The sequence below is a fragment of the Tenrec ecaudatus genome, chromosome 1, assembly GCF_050624435.1.
Source record: "Tenrec ecaudatus isolate mTenEca1 chromosome 1, mTenEca1.hap1, whole genome shotgun sequence".
In the NCBI taxonomy this organism is placed as follows: Eukaryota; Metazoa; Chordata; class Mammalia; order Afrosoricida; family Tenrecidae; genus Tenrec; species Tenrec ecaudatus.
Genome location: NC_134530.1, coordinates 262816963 through 262838365, shown reverse-complemented (window position 1 = coordinate 262838365; position 21403 = coordinate 262816963). Strand labels below are relative to the sequence as shown.

General features: G+C 41.2%; 1 protein-coding gene across 3 annotated transcripts in view; it reads right to left on the bottom strand.

Moving 5' to 3' along the window:
• TRIM67 (tripartite motif containing 67) overlaps nucleotides 1–21182 on the bottom strand; it is a 66509-nt gene extending 45327 nt beyond the window's left edge. For 2 of the 3 annotated variants that reach the window (XM_075540603.1, XM_075540604.1), the window contains exon 1: nucleotides 20127–21182. In XM_075540603.1, the coding sequence (XP_075396718.1) occupies nucleotides 20127–21182 (1056 nt within the window). The remainder of the gene's footprint in view (nucleotides 1–20126) is intronic. The other variant, XM_075540605.1, reaches the window with a different exon arrangement.
• Between the last annotated feature and the right edge of the window lie 221 nt (nucleotides 21183–21403).

Genomic DNA, 21403 nt, shown 5'->3' with positions numbered 1-21403 from the left:
CACAGCTTGACACTGCCTCAGGCCAGGGTTTAAAGCCCTCAGGCCCCATGGTCAGGGCTCAGCTATATTGTTACTATTGTTTCTCTTTCTTCTCTCTTTCCCACCACAGTCTCAACAAGCTGTTTTTTTCCCCTTTTTCTTAATTTTCTCTTCCCTTTTATTTCACACACCACTGCCAATCTCCAGTCCACTTCACTTAGCCTAGGGCATTTAAGTCTGCCCTCCATCAGCTTGGAGAGCTCCACTGGCTGCAGTGTAACCCAAGACTGGGCCTGCCCACCTTCCTCCAGGGAAATCCCTCTCACCTTCTTCCAGGAAAATCTTGCTCACCTTCTCTCAGCTTTCTGTGGCACTTCTGTTGCACCAGGCACTCCGCACATCCTTTGTGGGACCCCAAGCTGAAGTGGGACACACCCACACAGCTTCTTGTGAGATCACCCAGTGCAACACCATCCTCGAGGGTCCACAACCACCCAACCTGTGTCCCCTTAGAGTACCAGCCAACTTGCCCTCCAAATTACAGAATACTGGTTGACTAGGGAAAGAATGAAGCCACAGGAGGAGGAAAACTGTAGGCCATTTCCATAGTGAAATTAGCTGCAGGAAGTTCAAAGAATAATTCCTACAAGTATCCCAGAAAGAGCCCAGTACTCTATGGCTCTCTGGAAAATGGTAACTGGCTCCTTTAAATCAATGCAACGCAAACAGCAACCAGCCCCAAGGACCTCCACAAAACACAAGAGAAACAAAAGGCAATGTTAGAAGATGTCCTGAACCTAATGACATGCATCGAAGAAGTGGACATTGATGTGCCACAGAAAGAAATTTTCAGGTCCCTAATAAAATGTAAAAAAAGAAAAGAGGAGAAAAAAATGATTAGGGCAAAGACTGTACAGATGTGCTTTATACAATTGATGCATGTATATGTATGAACTGTGATAAGAATTGTATGAGCCCCATTAAATTGTTAAAAAAAAAAGAAAAAATTAATTCGTCCAGTTTACATTTTATGTGGGATAGTCTATTGGTGTACAGAAAGTGTTACCAATATAAATATAGCTCCTTTTGTTAGCAATAAAGAAATTGTCTCAAGGGAGACAATTTAACAGAGAGCAGCAAATAAAATCACAAATCAATGCTAAAAAAAAAAAGAAATTTTCAGAATGCTGCTTGGCATCATACAGGATATGAGGGAGATAATACAGAAAAAAGATGAAATGATAGAGGAGATAAAGACTATACACCAAAGAGAAATACAAGAGCTTAGGGATGAGATAACAAAAACCAGTAGCAGACTCACAGACTTCGGCAATCAACTGGAGGAGACAGAGAACCACACCAGCGTCGTACAGGACAGACAAGCAGACGTTAAAAAGCATGAATGAACATCTAATACGATCATCAGAGAAGCTGAAGAAAACCTAAGAGCTATGTATGATGCTATGAAGAGGACCAACATCAGAATACTTGGATTACTGGAGGAAGAGGCAACAAAGAAGTCATCTGCAAACATAGTGAGAGAATTCTTGGAGGAAAACGTCCCCAGCTTAATGGATGAAAACCAGGCAGCCATTCCAGAGGCTGAATGAACACCAGTTAGACCAGCAGTTCTCAAACTGGGGGTTGCGACCCCTTTGGGGTCAAACAATCCTTTCCAGGGGCTGTCTGACTCATAACAGTAGCCAAATTACAGTAATGAAGTAGCAACAAAAATAATTTTGTGGTTCGGGATCACCACAACATGAGGAACTGTATTAATGTGTTGTGACATTATGAAGGTTGTGAACCACTGAGCTAGACTGAATTCCAAGAAGAAGTCACAAAGGCACATAATAGTTAAACTATCCAACTTTAAGAAAAAGAATAAAATCATGAGAGCTGTTAGGGAAAAAGAAGCAATCACATATAAAGGTTCCCCAATAAGAATATGCTCAGACCTATCAGTGGACACTATGAAGATTAGGAGAGAGTAGAATAACATATTCCAAAAATAGAAGGAAAATAATGTTAACCCAGGAATACTCTAGCCAGCCAAATTATCTGTCAAGATAGATGGAGAAGGGTCTTCCCAGACAAGATAAACCTGAAAGCATATAGTAAAAGAAACCAAGCCTTACAAAAGATCCTTACTGACCCAGTATGCGCAGAAGAACAGCACTCACCAAACACAAAGTAGTAGAGGCTGCCACATAGAACAACATACCCAGGGAGAAAAAAAAAAAAAGAAAGAAAGAAAGAAAAAAAGAAAAAGAAAGCAGTCCCTAATATAGCATTGTCTCAAGGGTGGAAAGAAGTCAAGAATGAACCACAACCACACACATGCACAACACACTAATAAGAAAGGGAGGTAGAAACCACCCAACACAAAAGATATAAGATGATATCACAGAGTCCACAGATGCTGTAATAACCCTGAATATAAATGGACTGAACTCAGGCATTAAAAGGCTACAGATAGCAGACTGGCTTAGAAAACAAAATCCATCAATCTGCTGCATACAGGAGACACATCTCAATACTACAGACAAAAATGGGCTGAGAATCAAAGGCTGGAGAAAAACATACGAAGCAAACAGCAATTTAAAAAAAAAGCAGGCATTAGAAACCTAATCTTGAATAAAATTGACCACAAAATGCAAACCATAAAAAGAGATAAGGAGGGACACTATATAATGCTCAAGGAAACGTTAGGCGGAGAACCACTAGGCATTTAAACATATATTCCCCAAATGAGAGACTCACTGAATACATCAACCAAAAACTCCCAAAGATGAAAAAAGAATTCAAAGCCTCAACCATTATAGTAGGTGACTTCAGTATACGACTCTCTGATCACAGGGAAAGAAACTCAACAAGGAGGCTAGAGATCTAAACACTGCATTGAGACAATTTGACCTGATAAATATTTACAGAGCTCTTCACCCAAATACAAATTTAATTTACATTCTTTTCAAGCCTGCATGGCACATATTCAAAGATAGACCACATGTTGGGGCATAAGGTGAATCTACATAAATTTAAGCATATTAATATCATACAGACTTCTCTCTGACAACTGTGCCATAAGGATAGAAATCAAGAAAAGGAAGATGAAGAAAACAAGGGCAAAAAATTGGAAAATGAATAACTCTATGGCAAAAGGAGTGTGTACTGGCCCTTGTTAAAGATGACATTATTTCCCATCAGGACTGAGAAGACACAACAAGTGTTGATATAAAAAGAACTTTAGAAAAATGCTGAATGTTACATTGATTTTTCCGAAAACCATTCCACCATTTCTCAGAAGCATAAGTACCAGTCTTTTTGATTATTATTTTTCCTTTCCTTTAAAAGGGGGTGTGTATATAAATAATAGTGATGAAATGGGAAAGTACAGTCAGAGGAATTTTGTTGGCACAACCTAAAAGTCTAGGTCAGAATAAAATTATGTACATGAGAAATGTTCTGTGTGGTCATTAATGGTCTTTTAAGGCTCCAAATTACCAGCATGAGTTGGTGCCACTGGTTAATTTTGAAATCAAAGGTACTGGGAAAGATAGTTGGCCCTGAAACAGATGAAACTTCTATTAGCAAAGAAAGCATAGGATTTAACACTACATTAATGCTTTTAAAAGATTTTCTTTTTGTAATTGTAAATAAAAAGTTTCCCAAATTGGAACTCGATAGAGTCTGACTCAAGGCAATAGATGGACCATCCAACACTCTACAGTCAGCAATAGCATTATTGTACCTTGCTGCAATGGCTTTGTAAATCTTAATCACTCTCTTGTATATGCGTGACATCTGGTTTACCTTTACAATTCTAACCTGAGTATATTACTCTGATTTTGAAATGACTCAGTGCAAAAATAATTTCTTTTAAAAGGTCTGATAAAATAAAAGCTAATGATGTCTCTTAAAAAAAGACGACATTAGGAAATTTCTAGAAGCCACCGAAAAAGGGAACATGATGTACTTATGGGGCATGGCAAAGGCAGTTATCAGAGGAAGTTTCATAGCAATACATGCACACATGAAGAAGGAAGAGAGACTTAAAATTGACATGCTGGCACAGAATCTACAGCAACTACAGCAGAGTCAACAGGACAATCCTACAAATAATAAAAGAAAAGAAACAATAAAAATCAGGACTGAGATTCAGGAGAAGGAAAACAAGAAAACAATGGAAAAAAATTAATGCTGCTAAAAGTTGGTTCTTTGAAAGGATAGGCAGAATTGGCAGACAGCTGGCAAACCTAACCAAAGAAAGGAAGGAACAAATTTCAATTGCAAGGATGAGGGATGAAAGGGGACATTACAGCAGACCCTAATGAAATCAAAGTATAATTACACAGTACTACTATAAATTCAATAGCTTGGAGGACATGGACAAAATCTTGGAAAAACAGTCCCTTCCTAGACTAGTCTCGATGGATGTCAAAAATCTCAACAGACCCATAGCAATAAAAGAAATAGGTAAGGTTATCAAGGGATTACCAACAAAAGAATCCCCTGGACCAGATGGATTCACAGGAGAATCTACCAAGCATTCAGGGAAAAACTAACAGCAATCCTACACAAACTTTTCCAGAGCATAGATAAAGATGGCAAAGCCCTGAATTCCTTCTATGAGAAGCTACTACAACTCTGATATTGAAACCGGGAAATGGTCTCACAAGAATTGAGAACTACAGACCAATATCCCTAACGAACATCGATGCAAAATCCTTAACAAAATACTGGCCAATAGAATACAAAAGTATATAAAACAAATAATTCACCATGACCAAGTGGGATTCATACCAGGGATACAGGGATGGTTCAACATACGGAAGACTACAATTATTCACCACATGGACATGAAAAACTATAAGAACCAAATGATAATATCGACAGATGCAGAAAAAGCATTCGACAACATCCAACACCAATTCCTGCTTAAGACACTTGAGAAGATAGGAATGGAAGGAAAATTCCTCAAGACAATACAAGCTATACATGAAAAACCAACAGCCAACGTGGTAGTCAATGGAGAAAAGACAAACACAATCCCACTGAAAAAGAGGACCAGACAAGGATGCCCCTTGTCCCCACTCTTATTTAATATCATGCTGAAGGTTTTAGCTAACAGTATAAGGCAAAGAAGAGACATCAAAGGTATTCGTCTGGGAAAGGAAGAGGTGAAACTATCGTTATTTGCAGATGATATGATTTTATATATGGAAAATCCCAAAAGTTCCACAAGGGGAGTACTGGAAGCAATAGAGGGGGTTGGCAGAGTGGCAGGATACAAGATCAACAAACAGAAGTCCATTGGACTGTTGTACACATCAGATAAGACCACAGAAGAAGAGATAAAAAATGTAGTACCCTTCACAATAGCCAAATACAAATATCTAGGGATATACCTGATTAAAAAAACAAAAAATCGATACAGGGAAAACTATAGAACACTATTACAAGAAACCAAGAGTGACCTCAACAAATGGAAGAATGTCCCATGCTCATGGATTGGAAGACTCAATATAGTTAAGATGTCAGTTCTGCCAAAGGCACTATATAAGTTTAATGCAATCCTGATGCAATTACCCTCATCTTTCTTCAAAGAAATAGAAAAACTGATTACCAACTTCATGTTGAGAGGGAAGAAGCCCAGAATTAGCAGAGAACTCCTCAAGAAGAAGGACACAGTGGGAGGGCTTGCTTTACCTGACTTTAGCACATACTATATAGCCACAGTGGTCAAAACTGCATGGTATTGGTACAATGACAGATCCTCAGACTAATGGAAAAGAACTGAAAATGCAGAAATAAAATAATCAGCATACAGACAACTGATCTTTGATAAGGGCCCCCAAAATATCAAATGAGATTCAGAGGCCCTGTTCAACAAGTGGTGCTGGAAAAAATGGATCTCTACCTGCAAAAAAAAATGAAGCAAGACCCTTCTCTCACTCCTTACACAATAATAAACTTAAGGTGCATCACAGACATTGAAGTAAAACCCCAAACTATTAGAGCCATCAGTGAAGGAATTGGGACCAACCTGAGAATTTTGGCACAGGGAATCTATAGGCTATCAGATATAGGGAAGGACACAAATACGTCTAGATCACAAATTGACAAGTGGGATATACTGAAGATAAAAAACCTGTGTACATTTAAACAATTCACCAAGAGAGTAATAGAGTCCACAGCCAGGGAAAACTTCTTTAGCAATGATACATCAGACAAAAGCCTTATCACTAAAACCTAAAATACTCTGCTAGCTTCCAAAAAGAAAAAAACTAATTGCCCACTGAGGAGGTGGGCAAAGCCCCTGAACAGAAGTTTCACAAGGGCCAGTAAAGTTTCTGAATGGCCAGTAAACATATGAGAAAGTGTTCCTGATAGCCATAAACCACAAGAGAAATGCAAATTAAAACCACAATGCAATACCACCTAACACCTTCTGAGGTGCCTCAGAAGAAAGACCTGAAAATCTGCATATGAAAAAGTAGCCCTTGAAGATCCTATAGAGCACACTTCTGAGGTCACCATGAGTTGGAATTGACTCAATGGCAAGTGGTGTGTATGGAGAGAGGAGTCTCATGTAGGGAGGGATGTAGTCTGATGGGTTTTCTTCTATGTGGTGTTCTGAGCCCTGGGTTTGTAATTGTCCCAAAATGATAGTTAGGCCACAATCTGCTAAAAGATTGGCTGGTTTGCAATCTGCACAAGAGATTTGAAAGGATTAGTCACTTTACTACCTACATAACTGGCTTGCAAGAATTTGTTGGTTTATGATCCACCTACACATGGATTGGTTGCCTACCTCCACCTCTAGTAATTGACATTCACTCAAATTAGCTGGTGAAGTTCTATTCAGTTTGACCTCTAACAGGATTGGCTAGTGGACTCTTCAGGTGATTGTTAAAAATCATAGAACATGGAGGCTCTAAGGGGGTTTCCAGATCAACAAGAGCCAGGAGAAAAGATGTTTTCTGGACATGGGGCCCTTCACTGATAACCTCCTAAAAAGCTGTAATACAGGTCAAGGGCTGTAATAACCGCTGAGCTGATAACACTGAAGAGTGGAAATGGTGGCAAGCACAGCAGAGCACGAGAGTGGCAGAAGGCACAAGACCAGCAGAAGCCATGAGACCAGCAGACAGAAGTAATGGGCAGAGCTAGATCACCAAACAGGGCAGAGCTCTTCCATGTTGGAGGATGCCAACGCAGCAGAAGTTTGGGCATGTACCATACGTGGGTTTCCCGCAACAATTTTGACTCAAGAGCTTTTGTACTGCTGGTTCAACCCTGGATAGGCCCAGAGTTCTCTCACAGTTACTGGGAATAGCTGATCCAATAAGCACAAGGACCTACATCCAGTCAAGAGAAGGCTTAGAGAGCGACGCATATGGAGAAAGCCAAAAGAGCCAGATAGAACCAGACCTTATGACACACCTACTGAGAGATAGACACCTGCTGACACCTAGTGTACAGCATGCCCATCCAGTGACACAAGAATGAACACGAGTAATTTAGGAAGGGTGAGCACGTCTTTTAGTCATAAATGATCTCTTTCCTCTGATGTTAAGGACATACATGTTGGTGTGGAGGGAACTGGATAACTTCAAATCTGTTCCTGTTTGCTTTTTATAAGGAATCGGTTCTTGTTGCTTATTGTTTATCTTCTGTAAATAATGGTATTTTAAAATTTTGAAATGGCATAACTTTAATGTGTATACACCTCAATCAGATTGAATAGTAGAGTTGTCATCCTATCAGTTTTCTTGCCGCTTGTAATTTGAGGCAACCTGCATGTGCTTATGCACACACTTCATGGGTCCAGAAAGAACTGCTTCCATTCAAAGCTGGGTCAGAAGCACAAAAGACTCAGTGTGAGACCTATGCACAGAACATATTTGAAAGGGACATGACAATAAAAAGTAGGTGAAAAACATACTTTTTTGGGAAAAGAATGCATAATAAATGTTGAGTCTTGGTGAAAAAATATGTTATGTACTCTGGAAGAAGAATTATTTCAAGAAATCAGAGTAGAATTTTAGAAAAAACACACTGTTCTTAAAACAAAAGCTTAGAACATGGATTCAAAAGAATGAGAGAGCAAAGATGTGATAAAAAGCAAACAAAAAGACAAATAAATCACTTTATAAATATAAACTACTTTAGGAACTGCACTAATAAGCCACATAGGAGCAGCATTAATCCTGAAATCTCAGACAATTAGAAGGAGAAAAATTTTAAATAAATTACATGGCAGTGTGAATAAAAATTAAGAGATAATACTAACTAGAGACAAAATGGAAATTATGCGAGTCAGAGACTCAACATAGTCAACGTTGGTATTTTAAAAGAAGAGAAAACAATAAATGGGAAAAAAAAGAGAGATATTCAGACACATACTACAAGAAAAATTTTCCAAAAGGAAGGAGGTTCTTAGAATGGAGATATATTTTACTCAACCTGAGAGACAAGGAAAGGATAATACATATGTAAGCAGAAAAAAAATCAAAGAGAAAACAGATCATCTCTGATGAAAAAACAAACCCAGCTCAGTCTTGAACTTCTTAGCAACAAAATGAATATTCTGAATATAATTCAGATGGTAATGATCATTGCTTAAGAATGTTCAGGAGGCATAAGGATCAGGATTCCATTAGAAGACAATGTGATGATATTTTGAAATGTATAAGAGTCCAGAAAACATTCATAAACTGCATTTTAAAAAACTGCATTAAAAACCTATTTGCAAGAAAAGGAAAAACCTGTTTGTAGCCATGTAATGATCTAGTCAACTGAAAAATGAACAAATGGAAATTACACAAATGTAGAGATTAAAGTATGAAAATACCTGGAGTTATAACTGAATACATAATGGATCAAACTTAAATAATAGGAATGCAAGAATAGACGATAACAAAAATTTCTGCTAGGGTCACACAACAGGGAGTTAGAGTTGGGATAGAGGTGAGGGGAGAAGAATGCTGAGCTAATTGCTCCTGTGGTTAAGAAATACTCTTTCTCTTGTGAAGTTGATAAATTGAGACGTCTGTTAAACTTATTATAGAAGCCCTACTGGCATAGTGGGTGATGACAGGGAGATTTTGTTTTTGTTTCTTAAATTACACTTGCTAAAATGAATCACACCTCAATATAAAGAAAACAAAAATCCTCACAACTGGTCCAATAAGCAACATCATGATAAACAGAGACAGACTGAAGTTGTCAATGTTTTCAGTTTACTGGGATCCACAATCAGTGCTCATGGAAGCAGCAGCCAAGAAATGCAAAGAGATATTGCATTGAGCAAAGCTACTGCAAAAGGCCTCTTTAACTAAAGCCTTTAAAAAACAAGATGTCACTGAAGGACTCTGGTGTGCTTGACCCAAGTGCTTTCCAGATGCTTCATATGTATGTTAAAGCTGGATAAACAAGGAAGACCTAAGAGGAATTGATGCCTTGAAATTATGGTGTTGATGAAGAATATTGAATATATCACAGAATGATAGAAGAACAAACAAATCTGACTTGCAAGAAATACAGCCAGATAAAGGGATTAAGCCTCCAGGGAATTCCATCTGACCGTAGACCAGGGATGTGAATAGTCTTGCTATTATGCAAAAAGCATTGGAAAGTCGATTATGGCAGATGCAGTTAGCTTATTTGCTTTACTTTTAAATATTTCCTGCTTCCTTTTCTTTTCTTTGTTTTAAAATAATTTTATTGGGGGCTCATACAACTCTTATAACAACCCATACATACATCAATTGTATAAAGCACATTTGTACATTCATTACCTTCATCATTCTCAAAACATTTGCTCTCCACTTAAGCCCCTGGCATCAGCTCCTCATTTTGCCCCTTCCCTCCCCACTACCCCCTCCATCATAAACCATTGATAATTTATTATTTTGTCATATCATACGCACTGTCCGACGTCTACCTTCACCCACTTTTCTGTTGCCCTTCCTCCAGGGAGGAGGTTATATGTAGATCCCTGTAATCAGTTCCCCCTTTCTACCCCACCTTCCCCGGTATTGCCACTCTCACCACCACTGGTCCTGAAGGGATCATCCACCCTGGATTCCCTGTGTTTCCAATTCCTGTCTGTACCAGTGTACATCCTCTGGTCTAGCCATACTTGTAAGGTAGAATTGGGATCATGATAGTGGGGAGGGAGGAAGCATTTAGGAACTAGAGGAAAGTTGTATGTTTCATCGTTGCTACATCACACCTTGACTGGCTCGTCTCCTCCCCGAGACTCTTCTGTAAGGAGATGTCCAGTGGCCTACAAATGGGCTTTGGGTACCCACTCTGCACTCCCCCTAATTCACAATTATATGATTATTTTTTTTGTTATTTGATGCCCGATACCTGATCCTTTCGACACCCTCATGATCACACAGGCTGGTGTGCTTCTTCCCTGTGGGCTTTGTTGCTTCTGAGCTAGATGGCCGCTTGTTTACCTTCAAGTCTTTAAGACCCTAGGCTATATCTTTTGATAGCCAGGCTCCATCAGTTTTTTTTTTTAAAACCACATTTGCTTATGCACCTCCATTGTCTTCAGTGATTGCATCTGGAAGGTGAGCATCATGGCCAGTTTAATAGAACAACGTATTCTAGCATTGAGGGAGTACTTGAGTGGAGGCCCAATGTCTATCTGCTACCCTAATACTAAACCTATAAACATATGCTCATAAATCCACTTCCCATCCTCATATATAAATATATTTACATATGTACATGCCTTTATTTAGACCTCTATAAATTCCTGCTTCCTTTTCTATTGAGGTTTTTCTGTTCTACTTTATTATTGTTGTTTATTTTCCATTGTTGTTTGTACATTTTTCTGTATATGAAATCCAGGATAGGTAAGTCTATACAATAACTGTAAAAATGGATTCTTAGGCGTATAGCAGGGGATGTTGGTGGGAAATGGGGAGATAATAACAATGAGTGCAAGAAAGAACAGAAGGTTCTAAAATGCAATGTGGTGATGATTGTATACATTTTCTTAATGGGATTGAACTATCCAGATGTATGGAATGAGAATTATATACCAATGAGACTATTACTAAAAAAGGAAAGTAAGAGATACAACCAAAATGTCCATTAAACGGGAGGATGATGCTTTGTCTCATGTATTTTGGACACATTATCCCTGAAGTCCCTGGAGAAGGACATCATGCTTGGTAAAACTGAGGGTCAGCAAAAAGGAGGAAGCTCCTTAATGAGATAGATTGACACAGTGCTACAAGAAGAGACTCAGGCACAGCAACGATTGAGAGGATGGAGCAGAACCCAACCATGCTTCATTTTTTTGTACGTGGGTTTGCTGTGAGTCAAAAATTACTTGACAGCAACCAATAACAACATTACATTAAAAACAGGACATGTATACCTTAAAAATTTACAAGTTGGGAGGAACAAAAATAACCAAATAAGAAGATATAACATGGAGTAAAAGGAAACTGTAAGATATAACAGGAGTCCAAATTCACTGCCATCGAGTATATGCTGACTCATAGAGTTCAAATAGGACAGGGTGGAACTGGCCCTGTGAGTTTCCAAGGCTGTAACTGTTAATGGGTGTACAAAGTCTTGTCTATCGCCCTTAGACTGGCTGCTGGTTTTGAATAAGTGACCTTTTGGATCACAGTCAAACATGTAACCACTATGCTATCAGGGTTCCCCTTAAGAAGACTCTCCCATAACAAGATTCAGACCCACGTCCATTGCACATGGCTCTAAAGCTAAATTCATACGATGTACTAATTTTAAGCTGTATGTTATTTACATGTAAATCAAAGTCATTCATAAAAATCATTCATGGATAAAAACATGGCAAACAATAAGAAAACAGGAATGTTATTTTAGTGAGAGGCAAAAACTTTAAATAGAACAGATGTTTTATTAATTTTTAAAGTAAACAGTTAACTGCCTTCTCCTAGTTGTTCCTCCATCACATTATGCAGATTAGAATATGTATAGCACTTTTTCTATTTGTTTACGTGAACATTACCTGCTGCTGATAGGTCGATTCCAACTCCTCACTACCCTCTAGGGCAGAGTAAAATTGCCCCATAGGGTTTCCAGAGCGCTAGATCTTAACAGTCGCAGCCTGCCACATCTTTCTCCTGTGGAGCTGCCGATCGGTTCCATTGACCTTTTGGTTAGCAGCTGAGAGCTTAACCAGGCCACCAGGTTCCTCCTATTTACATGAGTTGTGCATACATTAACTTGGTTATGAAAGTATCCCTCTGCTCTACTAGGCTGTGAGTTCTGCTGTGGTCTGTTTCATTTGTATTCGCAACACCTAGTACAGTTCTTGGGTTCCATAGTTGCTCAAAGAATATTCTATTGAATATTGAAAATTTTGATTGAAAAGTAACAAAAGCCATGGGATAATGTTTCTTCTTCATGTGTTAGGAGAAAAACAAACTGCTCGGGAGGGAAAGGCATCTTTATTGGACAGCTTTAATTGATAAGCTTCACTCAAGGGACCCACCACAGACATTTCATAACACATGAAACCCAGAAAACTCTGAAGTAGCAAGAACTTCAAGAGACAACAGCATAGGTCCTGCCTGCATTGCCCATGAACTACTGGAAAATAGCACCATAGTTGGTAAAGTAGGAGTTATTATTGTTAGGGAAGGCCAATCTTAGCCAGTAAATTAAAACATTAAAATCTTGTGATCTTCTTACCATTCTAACAACAATATAATAAAAATAGAAAAAAACATTTTATCATCTTGTTTCTCCCTATAGTCCCTGTCCATATTAATTTTGATTATTTATGTAATTTTAGTTTGTTATAATAAGAGGTATAACATTCATAGAAGGAAAATTTGGCAATATTAATCAGTGTCTTGTAGTCAGTACATTTTGATATAGTAATTCCAAGTCTAGAAAGTTATCCTAAGGAAATAAAGGTATGTCTACATTTATTTAACTAAAAAAAAGTATAGTAGCAAATGATTAAAAGCAGCTTAAGATCATGCAGAAATCTTATGATGAAATTACATGCAACCATCAAAATGACATACATTGATTGACAAGAAAATACTTAACACATTTTTAAAGGAAAAAAATTATCAAAGTGATATGCAGAATGATTTTAGAAGGAAAATTCCAAAACATTATGTTTTTCTAGAATTTAGGAATGATGTTTAATTTCAAACCCATTGTCAGCTCCATAGGTGAAATTTGAAGCTATCCATTCCCATAAAGATTTATGATCTCTGAAACTATATATAAGGTCATTATCAGTTAGAATCACCTCATGGCAGTGGGTTTTTAAAAGTGTTTCTTTTTTAGAATTTATAATTTTCCCACAATGAGCATTTTTAAAACAAATTTTTGTGTATAATTTATTATTAATTAGGAGTTAATACATATATCATTCCATAATTCCATCACACCAAGCAAAATTGTACAATTGCTACCGCTATCCGTTCCCAAGCATCCTTTTTCTTCCTGGACTCCTTGATATCATTTTGTTTTTGCCCCTCTCCCCGACCCCCAAAATCTTATTCTACTTGCTTTCTCTATAGGTTCAATGAGCATTTCTTAATGGTATAATAAAGAAAAGAGCTTTTATAAAATACAATAAAATCTGCAAAGAACTAGAAACCTGTTAGGGAAGGAAAACTCAAGTATTGCCTGCTAATAAAAGAACTCTAGAAGAGGGGTGCTGTAAACCTGGTAATATAAAACAAAACAAAAATGTGTGTGTGTGTGTGTGTGTGTGTGAGACTTGACGTCCTGCTTTCCTGAGTGCTCCAGGTCAATGATCTCTTTTGCTCGATGAACGTCTGATGCACTTGGAGCAGTAATCCTGCTCATTCATGAGATGGTTTGTTTGTTTGTTTGTTTTTATTTAAACATTCAGCTATTCTCAGTGGCTCCCAAGTTTCCTGAAGAAGCTCTTACTCAGCATTTCATAACCTTAGTTCAAGAATCAGCTTATCCTCATTTTAATTCAGGGTCAATTATCTATTCTGATCAGGTCAGACTCTTCCCTAGAGGAGGACTTACAAGAGATTGTTGACATCCAGTGCTAAATCAAACTAGAAAAAAGATACACTACATAGTGACCCTTCCCTGAGTTCAGGACAATAGAACTCCTTAATCAACAGGCAAAACATACAACACGCATGTGGACAGCTGTCCTATGCCCCTTCCTGTCTAGTCTGTCACAACATATAGCTTCTTCACATCACAGGCCATTTAAAGTGGTTAATCCTTTTCCATGAGAATCACATAAAAAGATGTTGGCCACCTGCTAAAGGTTTTTACACTGTTTTTAAAAGGTGATGGTGTTGTTTTAAAATAGACTTAAATGTGATATAGAACATTCTTTATTTAAGAATTCCTAATCACACCCGGTCACACCCCAGTCACACCAGAACCACATGACTGACAGTGCGATGATGACTTCCCAGTGGAAGCAGTATCAGAATGCTCGTGCTAGTTTTGCTACCACGTGAAGCTTGGCCATGGCTTCTGGGATTTTAAAAGTAAAAACAACAACGACAAATGTCAGAGGGTAGGTTCTACCAAAGAACTTAAATTGCCCCAGTGGGACTCGAAAACTGAGCATTCTAGTTGGTCTTCAAAGGGATGCCACCCTCATTAAGTCACACGGGTGGTTTACTCCCCTGGCCACAAAAACTATATGCTCCACAAGGGTTCCCTGATTTACAGTTTCTTTGATCCCTAGTTGACATGTTCATCACAAGCAGTCAATTTCCCTTTCTTTAGAAAAACAGAAGCACTCGCTGAAGGTGACCAGCAGAGCGTTCTGCTCATTCTTGAATACAGGCTGTCACAAAATTATCTCATAGCTTCTTCCATGAAGCAAGGGCACAAGATATTAAAATTGAGACCCCAGATTCTTGGCATACCCACACACTACTATGGGTTACAGTATCCTCCTCTATTGAACAGATATCACATACACTTTCCATATTTTCTTATAACTCTTCAATGCTGGTTGAAGATGGAATTTTTAAAGACAAACTGATGCCAAACCAGGAATGACCATTAATTTTTTTCTGTGCAATCTTGATTCTGGAATCCATAACCCACTAACCAATTCATTTTATCATGTAATAGAGTTAATCTCTCAAGATTGTAAACTCTTATCTCAATTCCGTTTGTGTCCCCCTCTTTACTAATTCTGAAGATTTGGGTGTCAACACCCAGAATCAGCTCCATTTCTCTAGGCTAGAAAAATTTAGTAGCTCATGAAATCTAAATACTAGATTTAGCACCTACACTTCTTGTTTTATAAATCACAGCCTCTTTGAAAATTATTTCTTTATTTGTAAAATGATATCTCTTCAGATGAAATAATCAAAGGAGCTACAATTGTGAAACAGCACACAACCAAATACTATATGAATGATACTAAACTATTTTAGGGCCCTGCAGAGACAGCATCACAAAGGACTAGTCTACCATTTTCTCCAGGTAACCGATGAGGTCAATTCAATGAGTTCAAATAAGTGCTCCTTATTGCTGTTCTCCAGCTACCTACAAGTCTAGTGGTTTTTAAATATTAAGATTATAAACATCGCAACAACAACAACAAACTCATGACTAGCTACTAGGGGTCAGATATTGCGCTAGAGACTAAACATACAGTATATCGTGCTTACAAAAATTACCTGAACTAGCTATTATTAATCAGTGCATTTAAAATTTGTGCCTCAACTCATACAACTTTATTTCAAACCCTGAGATTCCAACCTAGGATCTGTAGGTTTTCTCAACAGAGATATTATTGATATTTGAGGTTTATTTTACTGACTAGATTGTCCTTCTTCGGACCGTCTCTGCAGACTTACCTCTCCAAGATGAATTCTACAGTGTTCCCTGTTTTTTTTCTTTTCCATTTTTGAAAATGCAAAATGATCAATTACCGAAAAAGACATGTGCTTCACATAGCCGATAAACCTGTGTATGTTGTTGTTGTGTGCTGTGGAGTCAATTCTAATCGCAGACAGAGTAATACAGCACCCTGGGGTTTCGCAGGCCATAAACGTTACAGGAGTGGGCCACCAGGCCTTTGTCACATGAAGCAGCAGACCGATGTGAGCTGCTCTTTTTTTTTTTGGTTAGCAGCAAAGTACATAATCAGTGTGCCATCTGGATCCTTCAAAATTAAATTCTAGAACTGTGTATACATAAGGTTTTCTTTTTTTCAAAGATTTCATGGCAAAATGGAAACGATAATGAAAAACTTCTCTATCTATCTACATTTGGGCCAATTGGCAAATGACCTCTTGAAAGTGTTAATGAGCCAAGGTGTCATTTAGAGGACTATGGTGACCTCACCCGACCCATGGTGTTTCCCATCGTAACCATGGAAAAGTTGGACTATGAGTAAGGACACACAATTTATGCCTTTGAATTATGGTTATACACTGAATTATGGGCATACACTGCCAGAAAAACAAACAAATCGATTTTAGAGGAGGTGCAGCAAGAATGCTCCTTTGAAATCAAGATGGAGAGACTTATTCTCATGTACGTTGGAATTGTTTTCAGGAGAAGCCAGTCACTGGTAGAAAACATCATGCTTGGTAAAGTAGAGGGTCAGCAAAAAAGAGGAAAACCCTTAATGGGATGGATTGGCATAGTGGCCGCAACAATGGGCTCAAACAGAACAATGATTGTGAGAAAGACACAAGACTGGGCTGTTCTTTGTTCTGTTGTACAGAGAGTCACTGTGAATCAGAACCAACTCAAGGGCACCCCTAGCAACAGCATATCTATCTATCTATCTACCTACCTACCATCAATGCTCATGGAAGCAGCAGTCAAGAGATCAAATGATGCATTGCTTTGGGTAAATCTGCTGCACAAGACCTCTTTAACGTGTTGAAAAGCAAAGAGGTCACTTGGAGGACTAACATGTATCTGACTCAAGCCATGGTATTCTCAATTCTACGTATGTGAAAGTTGGATATTGAATAAGGAAGGTCAAAGAAAAATAGATGCATTTGAATTATGATGCTGGAGAAGAATATTCAATGCATCACGGACTGCCAAGAGAACAAACAAATTCGTCTTGGATGAAGTATAGTCAGAATGCTTCTTAGAGGCAAAGGTAGCTGGAATTGAGCTCATGTACTTTGGACTTGTTTCCAGGAGAGAGCACTCTCCAGAGAAAGACATCATGCTGGGAAAAGTAGAGTGGCAAAAAAAAAAAAAAAAATCAGGAAGACCCTTAACAAGTTGAATTGGGACAGTAGCTGCAAAAGTAGGCTCTAACTTAAGAGCAATTGTGAGGATGTCACAGGAACAGGCATGTTCCGTTCTGCTGTGCACAGGGACACTGTGAGTTGGAACTGGCATGATGGTACCTAATAACAACTATATCTATAGTACACGAGCAGCTCATATCTTCGTTTCCTTTCACCTGTGTTCCCTTTTTTTGCTTAATGGATAGAAGACACAAGATAGCCTTAACAAATTGCTTTAGTTTCTGTGTCTTTTGTCCTCTGTCAGAATACACATTTCTGGTTGGAAAGCTCTTGTCTTTGTGTAGGGAGAGAATTTACTGGGAAAAAGCCACTGAATAACAGGTATCTGAATCTGCAAAAGCATTTAAGTGCCCTTGAATAAGGGTCTAATTCTTCCAGCTATGACCCATTGATCACTGTTGGGAGGGCATCCAGATACTCAGTTTTTAGTGGAAAATAAGTTATGATATCGATTCCCACTTTTCCCAAGGGGTCTGAGCATGACGTAGTCAAATTTCGAACTGAATTTGTTTTAATTTTTCTGTATCAGGTATATTGCCAGCTACAAGTTCCTTACATTTTCTTTAAGGAGCGTACCATTTCAGTGAGGCAGTGGCACATCCCGTTCAGGCAGGCCTCAGGGAAGAAGGCTTGCGTGCAGTCTGCAAGGGTGAGTTTTCTCACAGCCTGCTATGCTGCTATTTCTCTAGAGTGGCAGGGTCACCAATCACCAAATAAGAGAAGGTCTTTGGCAGAATGGGTGCATAAGCAAATGCAAAGAAAGCTGATGGTGCCCGGCTATCAAAAGATATAGCACCTGGGGTCTTAAAGGCTTGAAAATAAACAAGCTGTCATCTAGCTAAGAAGCAACTAAGCACACATGGAAGAAGCACACCAGCCCGTGTAATCATGAGGTGTCGATGGGGGTCAGGTGTCCTGCATCAAAGACCCAGAACAAAAAAAATCACATCAATGTGAATGAAGAGGAGCAAGGAGTGGAGACCCAAAGCCCATCTGTAGATAATTGGACATCTCCTTACAGAAGGGTCACAGGAAGAGAGGAGTCAGTCAGGGTGCAGCATAGCACCTATGAAACATACAACTTTCCTCTAGTTCTTTAATGCTTCCACTCCGCACTCTCATGACACCAATTCTACCTTACAAATCCAGCTAGACCAGAGCATGAACACGGATACAAATAAGAGCTGGGAACACAGGGAATCCAGGAGCGATAAACCCCTCAGGACTAATGAGAGCAGCGATACCAGGAAGGTAAGGGGAAAGTAGGGGGAGAAAGGGGAACTGATCACAATGATCTACATATAACACCCTCCCAGGGGGACAGACAACAGAAAAGTGGGTGAAGGGAGACATTGGTCAGTGTACGACATGGAAAAAAATCTTTAAATTATCAAGGGTTCATGAGGGAGGGAAGGAAGGCGGGGAATGGGGAAAATGAGCAAATGCCAAGAGTTCAAATAGAAAGGAAATGTTTTGAAAACGATGATGGCAACATATGTACAAATGTGCTTGACACAATGGATGTGTCTATGGATTGTGATAAGAGCTATATGAGTCCCCAATAAAATGATTTCAAAAAAAGATGTGGGGGTGATAAAGAGAAGAGTTGGCCAAGAGTAAAGCCCAGGGCCATGGGAAAGGAATAGAGAGAGGGGTAGGATTGTGAAAAATCTTTATGATTATACTAAAGTCGTATGTCTTAAGACAGGACTCTGGAACCGAGAGTGTAGATAAACGGCGTTCAAAATTGTTCTCAGCAGTGGGATATTCAGCCCACAGAACATGGTAGAAAGCAAGGAACCACATAGCTGAGGGTCTGAGGACCAGAGAGGGAGACATGGCTGAGAAGAGCTGTCCTACACCAAGGAACGGAACCCTTGCCAATTTATAAGATGCTACTTTCTCTAATAAACCCCATAATCCTGATAGAGAGAGAGAGAGAGAGAGAGAGAGAGAGAGAGAGAGAGAGAGAGAGAGAGAGAGAGAGAGAGAGAGAGAGAGAGAGAGAGAGAGAGAGAAAGAGAGAGAGAGAGAGAGAGAGAGAGAGAGGTGTCTTTGGGGAAAAGGACACTCCCTCCTGAAAAAGGCACATACTCAAACTCTCAACAGACTTGGGGCACACAAGGTATGTGAAGAATCTTATCTTTCCTGCTGAGAGTGGAAAGTACTGGAGACAAGGAATAGGAAATGTTCCCCTCTGGAAGGTGATGTAGGTGATGTGAATTGTGCTCCGCAAGATAGAGCACATACTTCCTAGGGCTGGGGAGCTTCCATCCTTCCTGAAGAGGCAATAATAAGTAGGAAGGCAGCCTGTGCCCCCATGGTGAGCTGCACAAGGACCCCTGCTGGTGTAGCGAGCTATATGCATTGGGCAGCTCATGGCTCGGGGAAGATTTTACAGACTGGGGGAGTTAGAATTGATTGGATAGCAGTGAGTTTGAAGGGCTTTTTGGTTTGTTTTTGAGGAAGGCATCAGATCTTTTTCTGCAAAAGTGGTAATATTTGCACTTTTTTTTTCAGAAGGAGGAAATGGGCTTGGATGCTTTAACTCAAGAGGGACCACGAGTCTCTGAGCCCCGCCCTTTGTGTAGAATCCTATTATTTCAAGTGGGAGGAGACTCTTTTACTAAGTCATCTTCCCATTCAGTGATCAGCCCCAACATTCAGCTCAGAGTCCCTAGCACTCATTATTAGGTGATTGCCAAATAACTAACTGGTCAGAGGAACGAACGAATGAAGTCAAGCCTGCTTGCCCTTCCCGTTTTCGGCCTGCTCTCCTAGGAGGAGACCCTGGACCCTTGTCCCTCACACCTTCTTCCTTTTGTGCCCGCTGCTGCCCGCGCCCGCCCAGGGGCGACCGCTCACCTTGTGCTGCTTCCACATGGCTCCCAGGGGCTTCACTTCGTGCTTGCTGTGCCGACCTTCCTCCAGGCACTGGTAACACACGGGGGTGCGGCAGCTCACGCAGTACATGCTGTAGTTCTCCATTTCGTGCTCCGGGCACGTGGGAAACTTGCGGGGTGCGCTGCCCCCGGATGACCCAGCGCCTCCAGGGCTCTTGCAGCCCCCGCCTCCGCTGGGGGCGCCCTGGGCCGCGCCCGCGGGCCCCGCGGCTGTCTCCGCAGGCGGCGGCGGTGGTTGCACCAGGCGGTGCTTAGCAAAGGGTCCCCGGGACGGGTGGCACTTGAGCTGGCACGCGGCGCAGTAGAGCACGTCGCACTGCTCGCAGAGCGTGGCGGCTGGCTCCGGAGGGGTGCGGTCGCAGAGCTGGCAGATGGCCACTGCGGGGGCCGCGGTCGCCCCGGGCGCCGCCCCACGGCCTTGTTGGTAGCGCTGGACGATGGCTTCCAGCAGCCGGTTGCGCTGGAAGCCACGCAGGCCGCGGTGGTCCAGGGAGGCGCTGCGGTGGCACTGCGGGCACGTGATGGAGCTTGAGGAGGACGAGGACAGCGAGGAGCAGGCGGCGCCCCGGGCCGCGGCGGCGGAGGAGCCCGGGGGCGCGGGCACCATGGGCAGGACGCGAACCCCATTGGGGGACTTGAGACTTGGCGTGTAGGAGCCATAGCCGCTGTCTGTCTCACTGTACAAGCTCAGCTTGTCCGCGTGGTCTCCGCCACCTCCCGTTCCGCCGCCACTACTGCCGCCACAGCCGCTAAGGCCCCCGGCGGCGCCCCCGCCGCCCCCGCCGCCGGAGGCCGAGCCAGCAGCCGCGTCGTAGTCGGTGGGGGGCGCAGCGGCGGCGCCCGCGGGCAACCCTGAGCCCCGGGCGAGCAGGAGAGACGGTGGCAGGGGCTGCTCGTTGTCTGGGGTCTGCACCGCGATGGTGCGAGCACAAGGCAGGCAGACGTTGTGAGAACACGGCAAAATGATGGGTTCCCGAAACAGGGAGCCGCACACAGGGCACTTCAGCTCCTCCTCCATCGCGGCGCGGGCGGTCCTCGCTGCTCCCGGGAGGGTGGGGATGGTGGAAGCGCCCGAGACGGCGGGGCAGGGCAAGCGCGGTTCGCACGGGAGAGCTAAGGCGCGGCGGGCATCACGCCGCCAGCGTGCCTGCTGTACCACCGGAGGGCACACCCCTCTCGCTGTGTCTTAGGGCCACCGCCCGAAAACGATTGGGGTCAAGAGGGGAAGGAGAGTCCTCA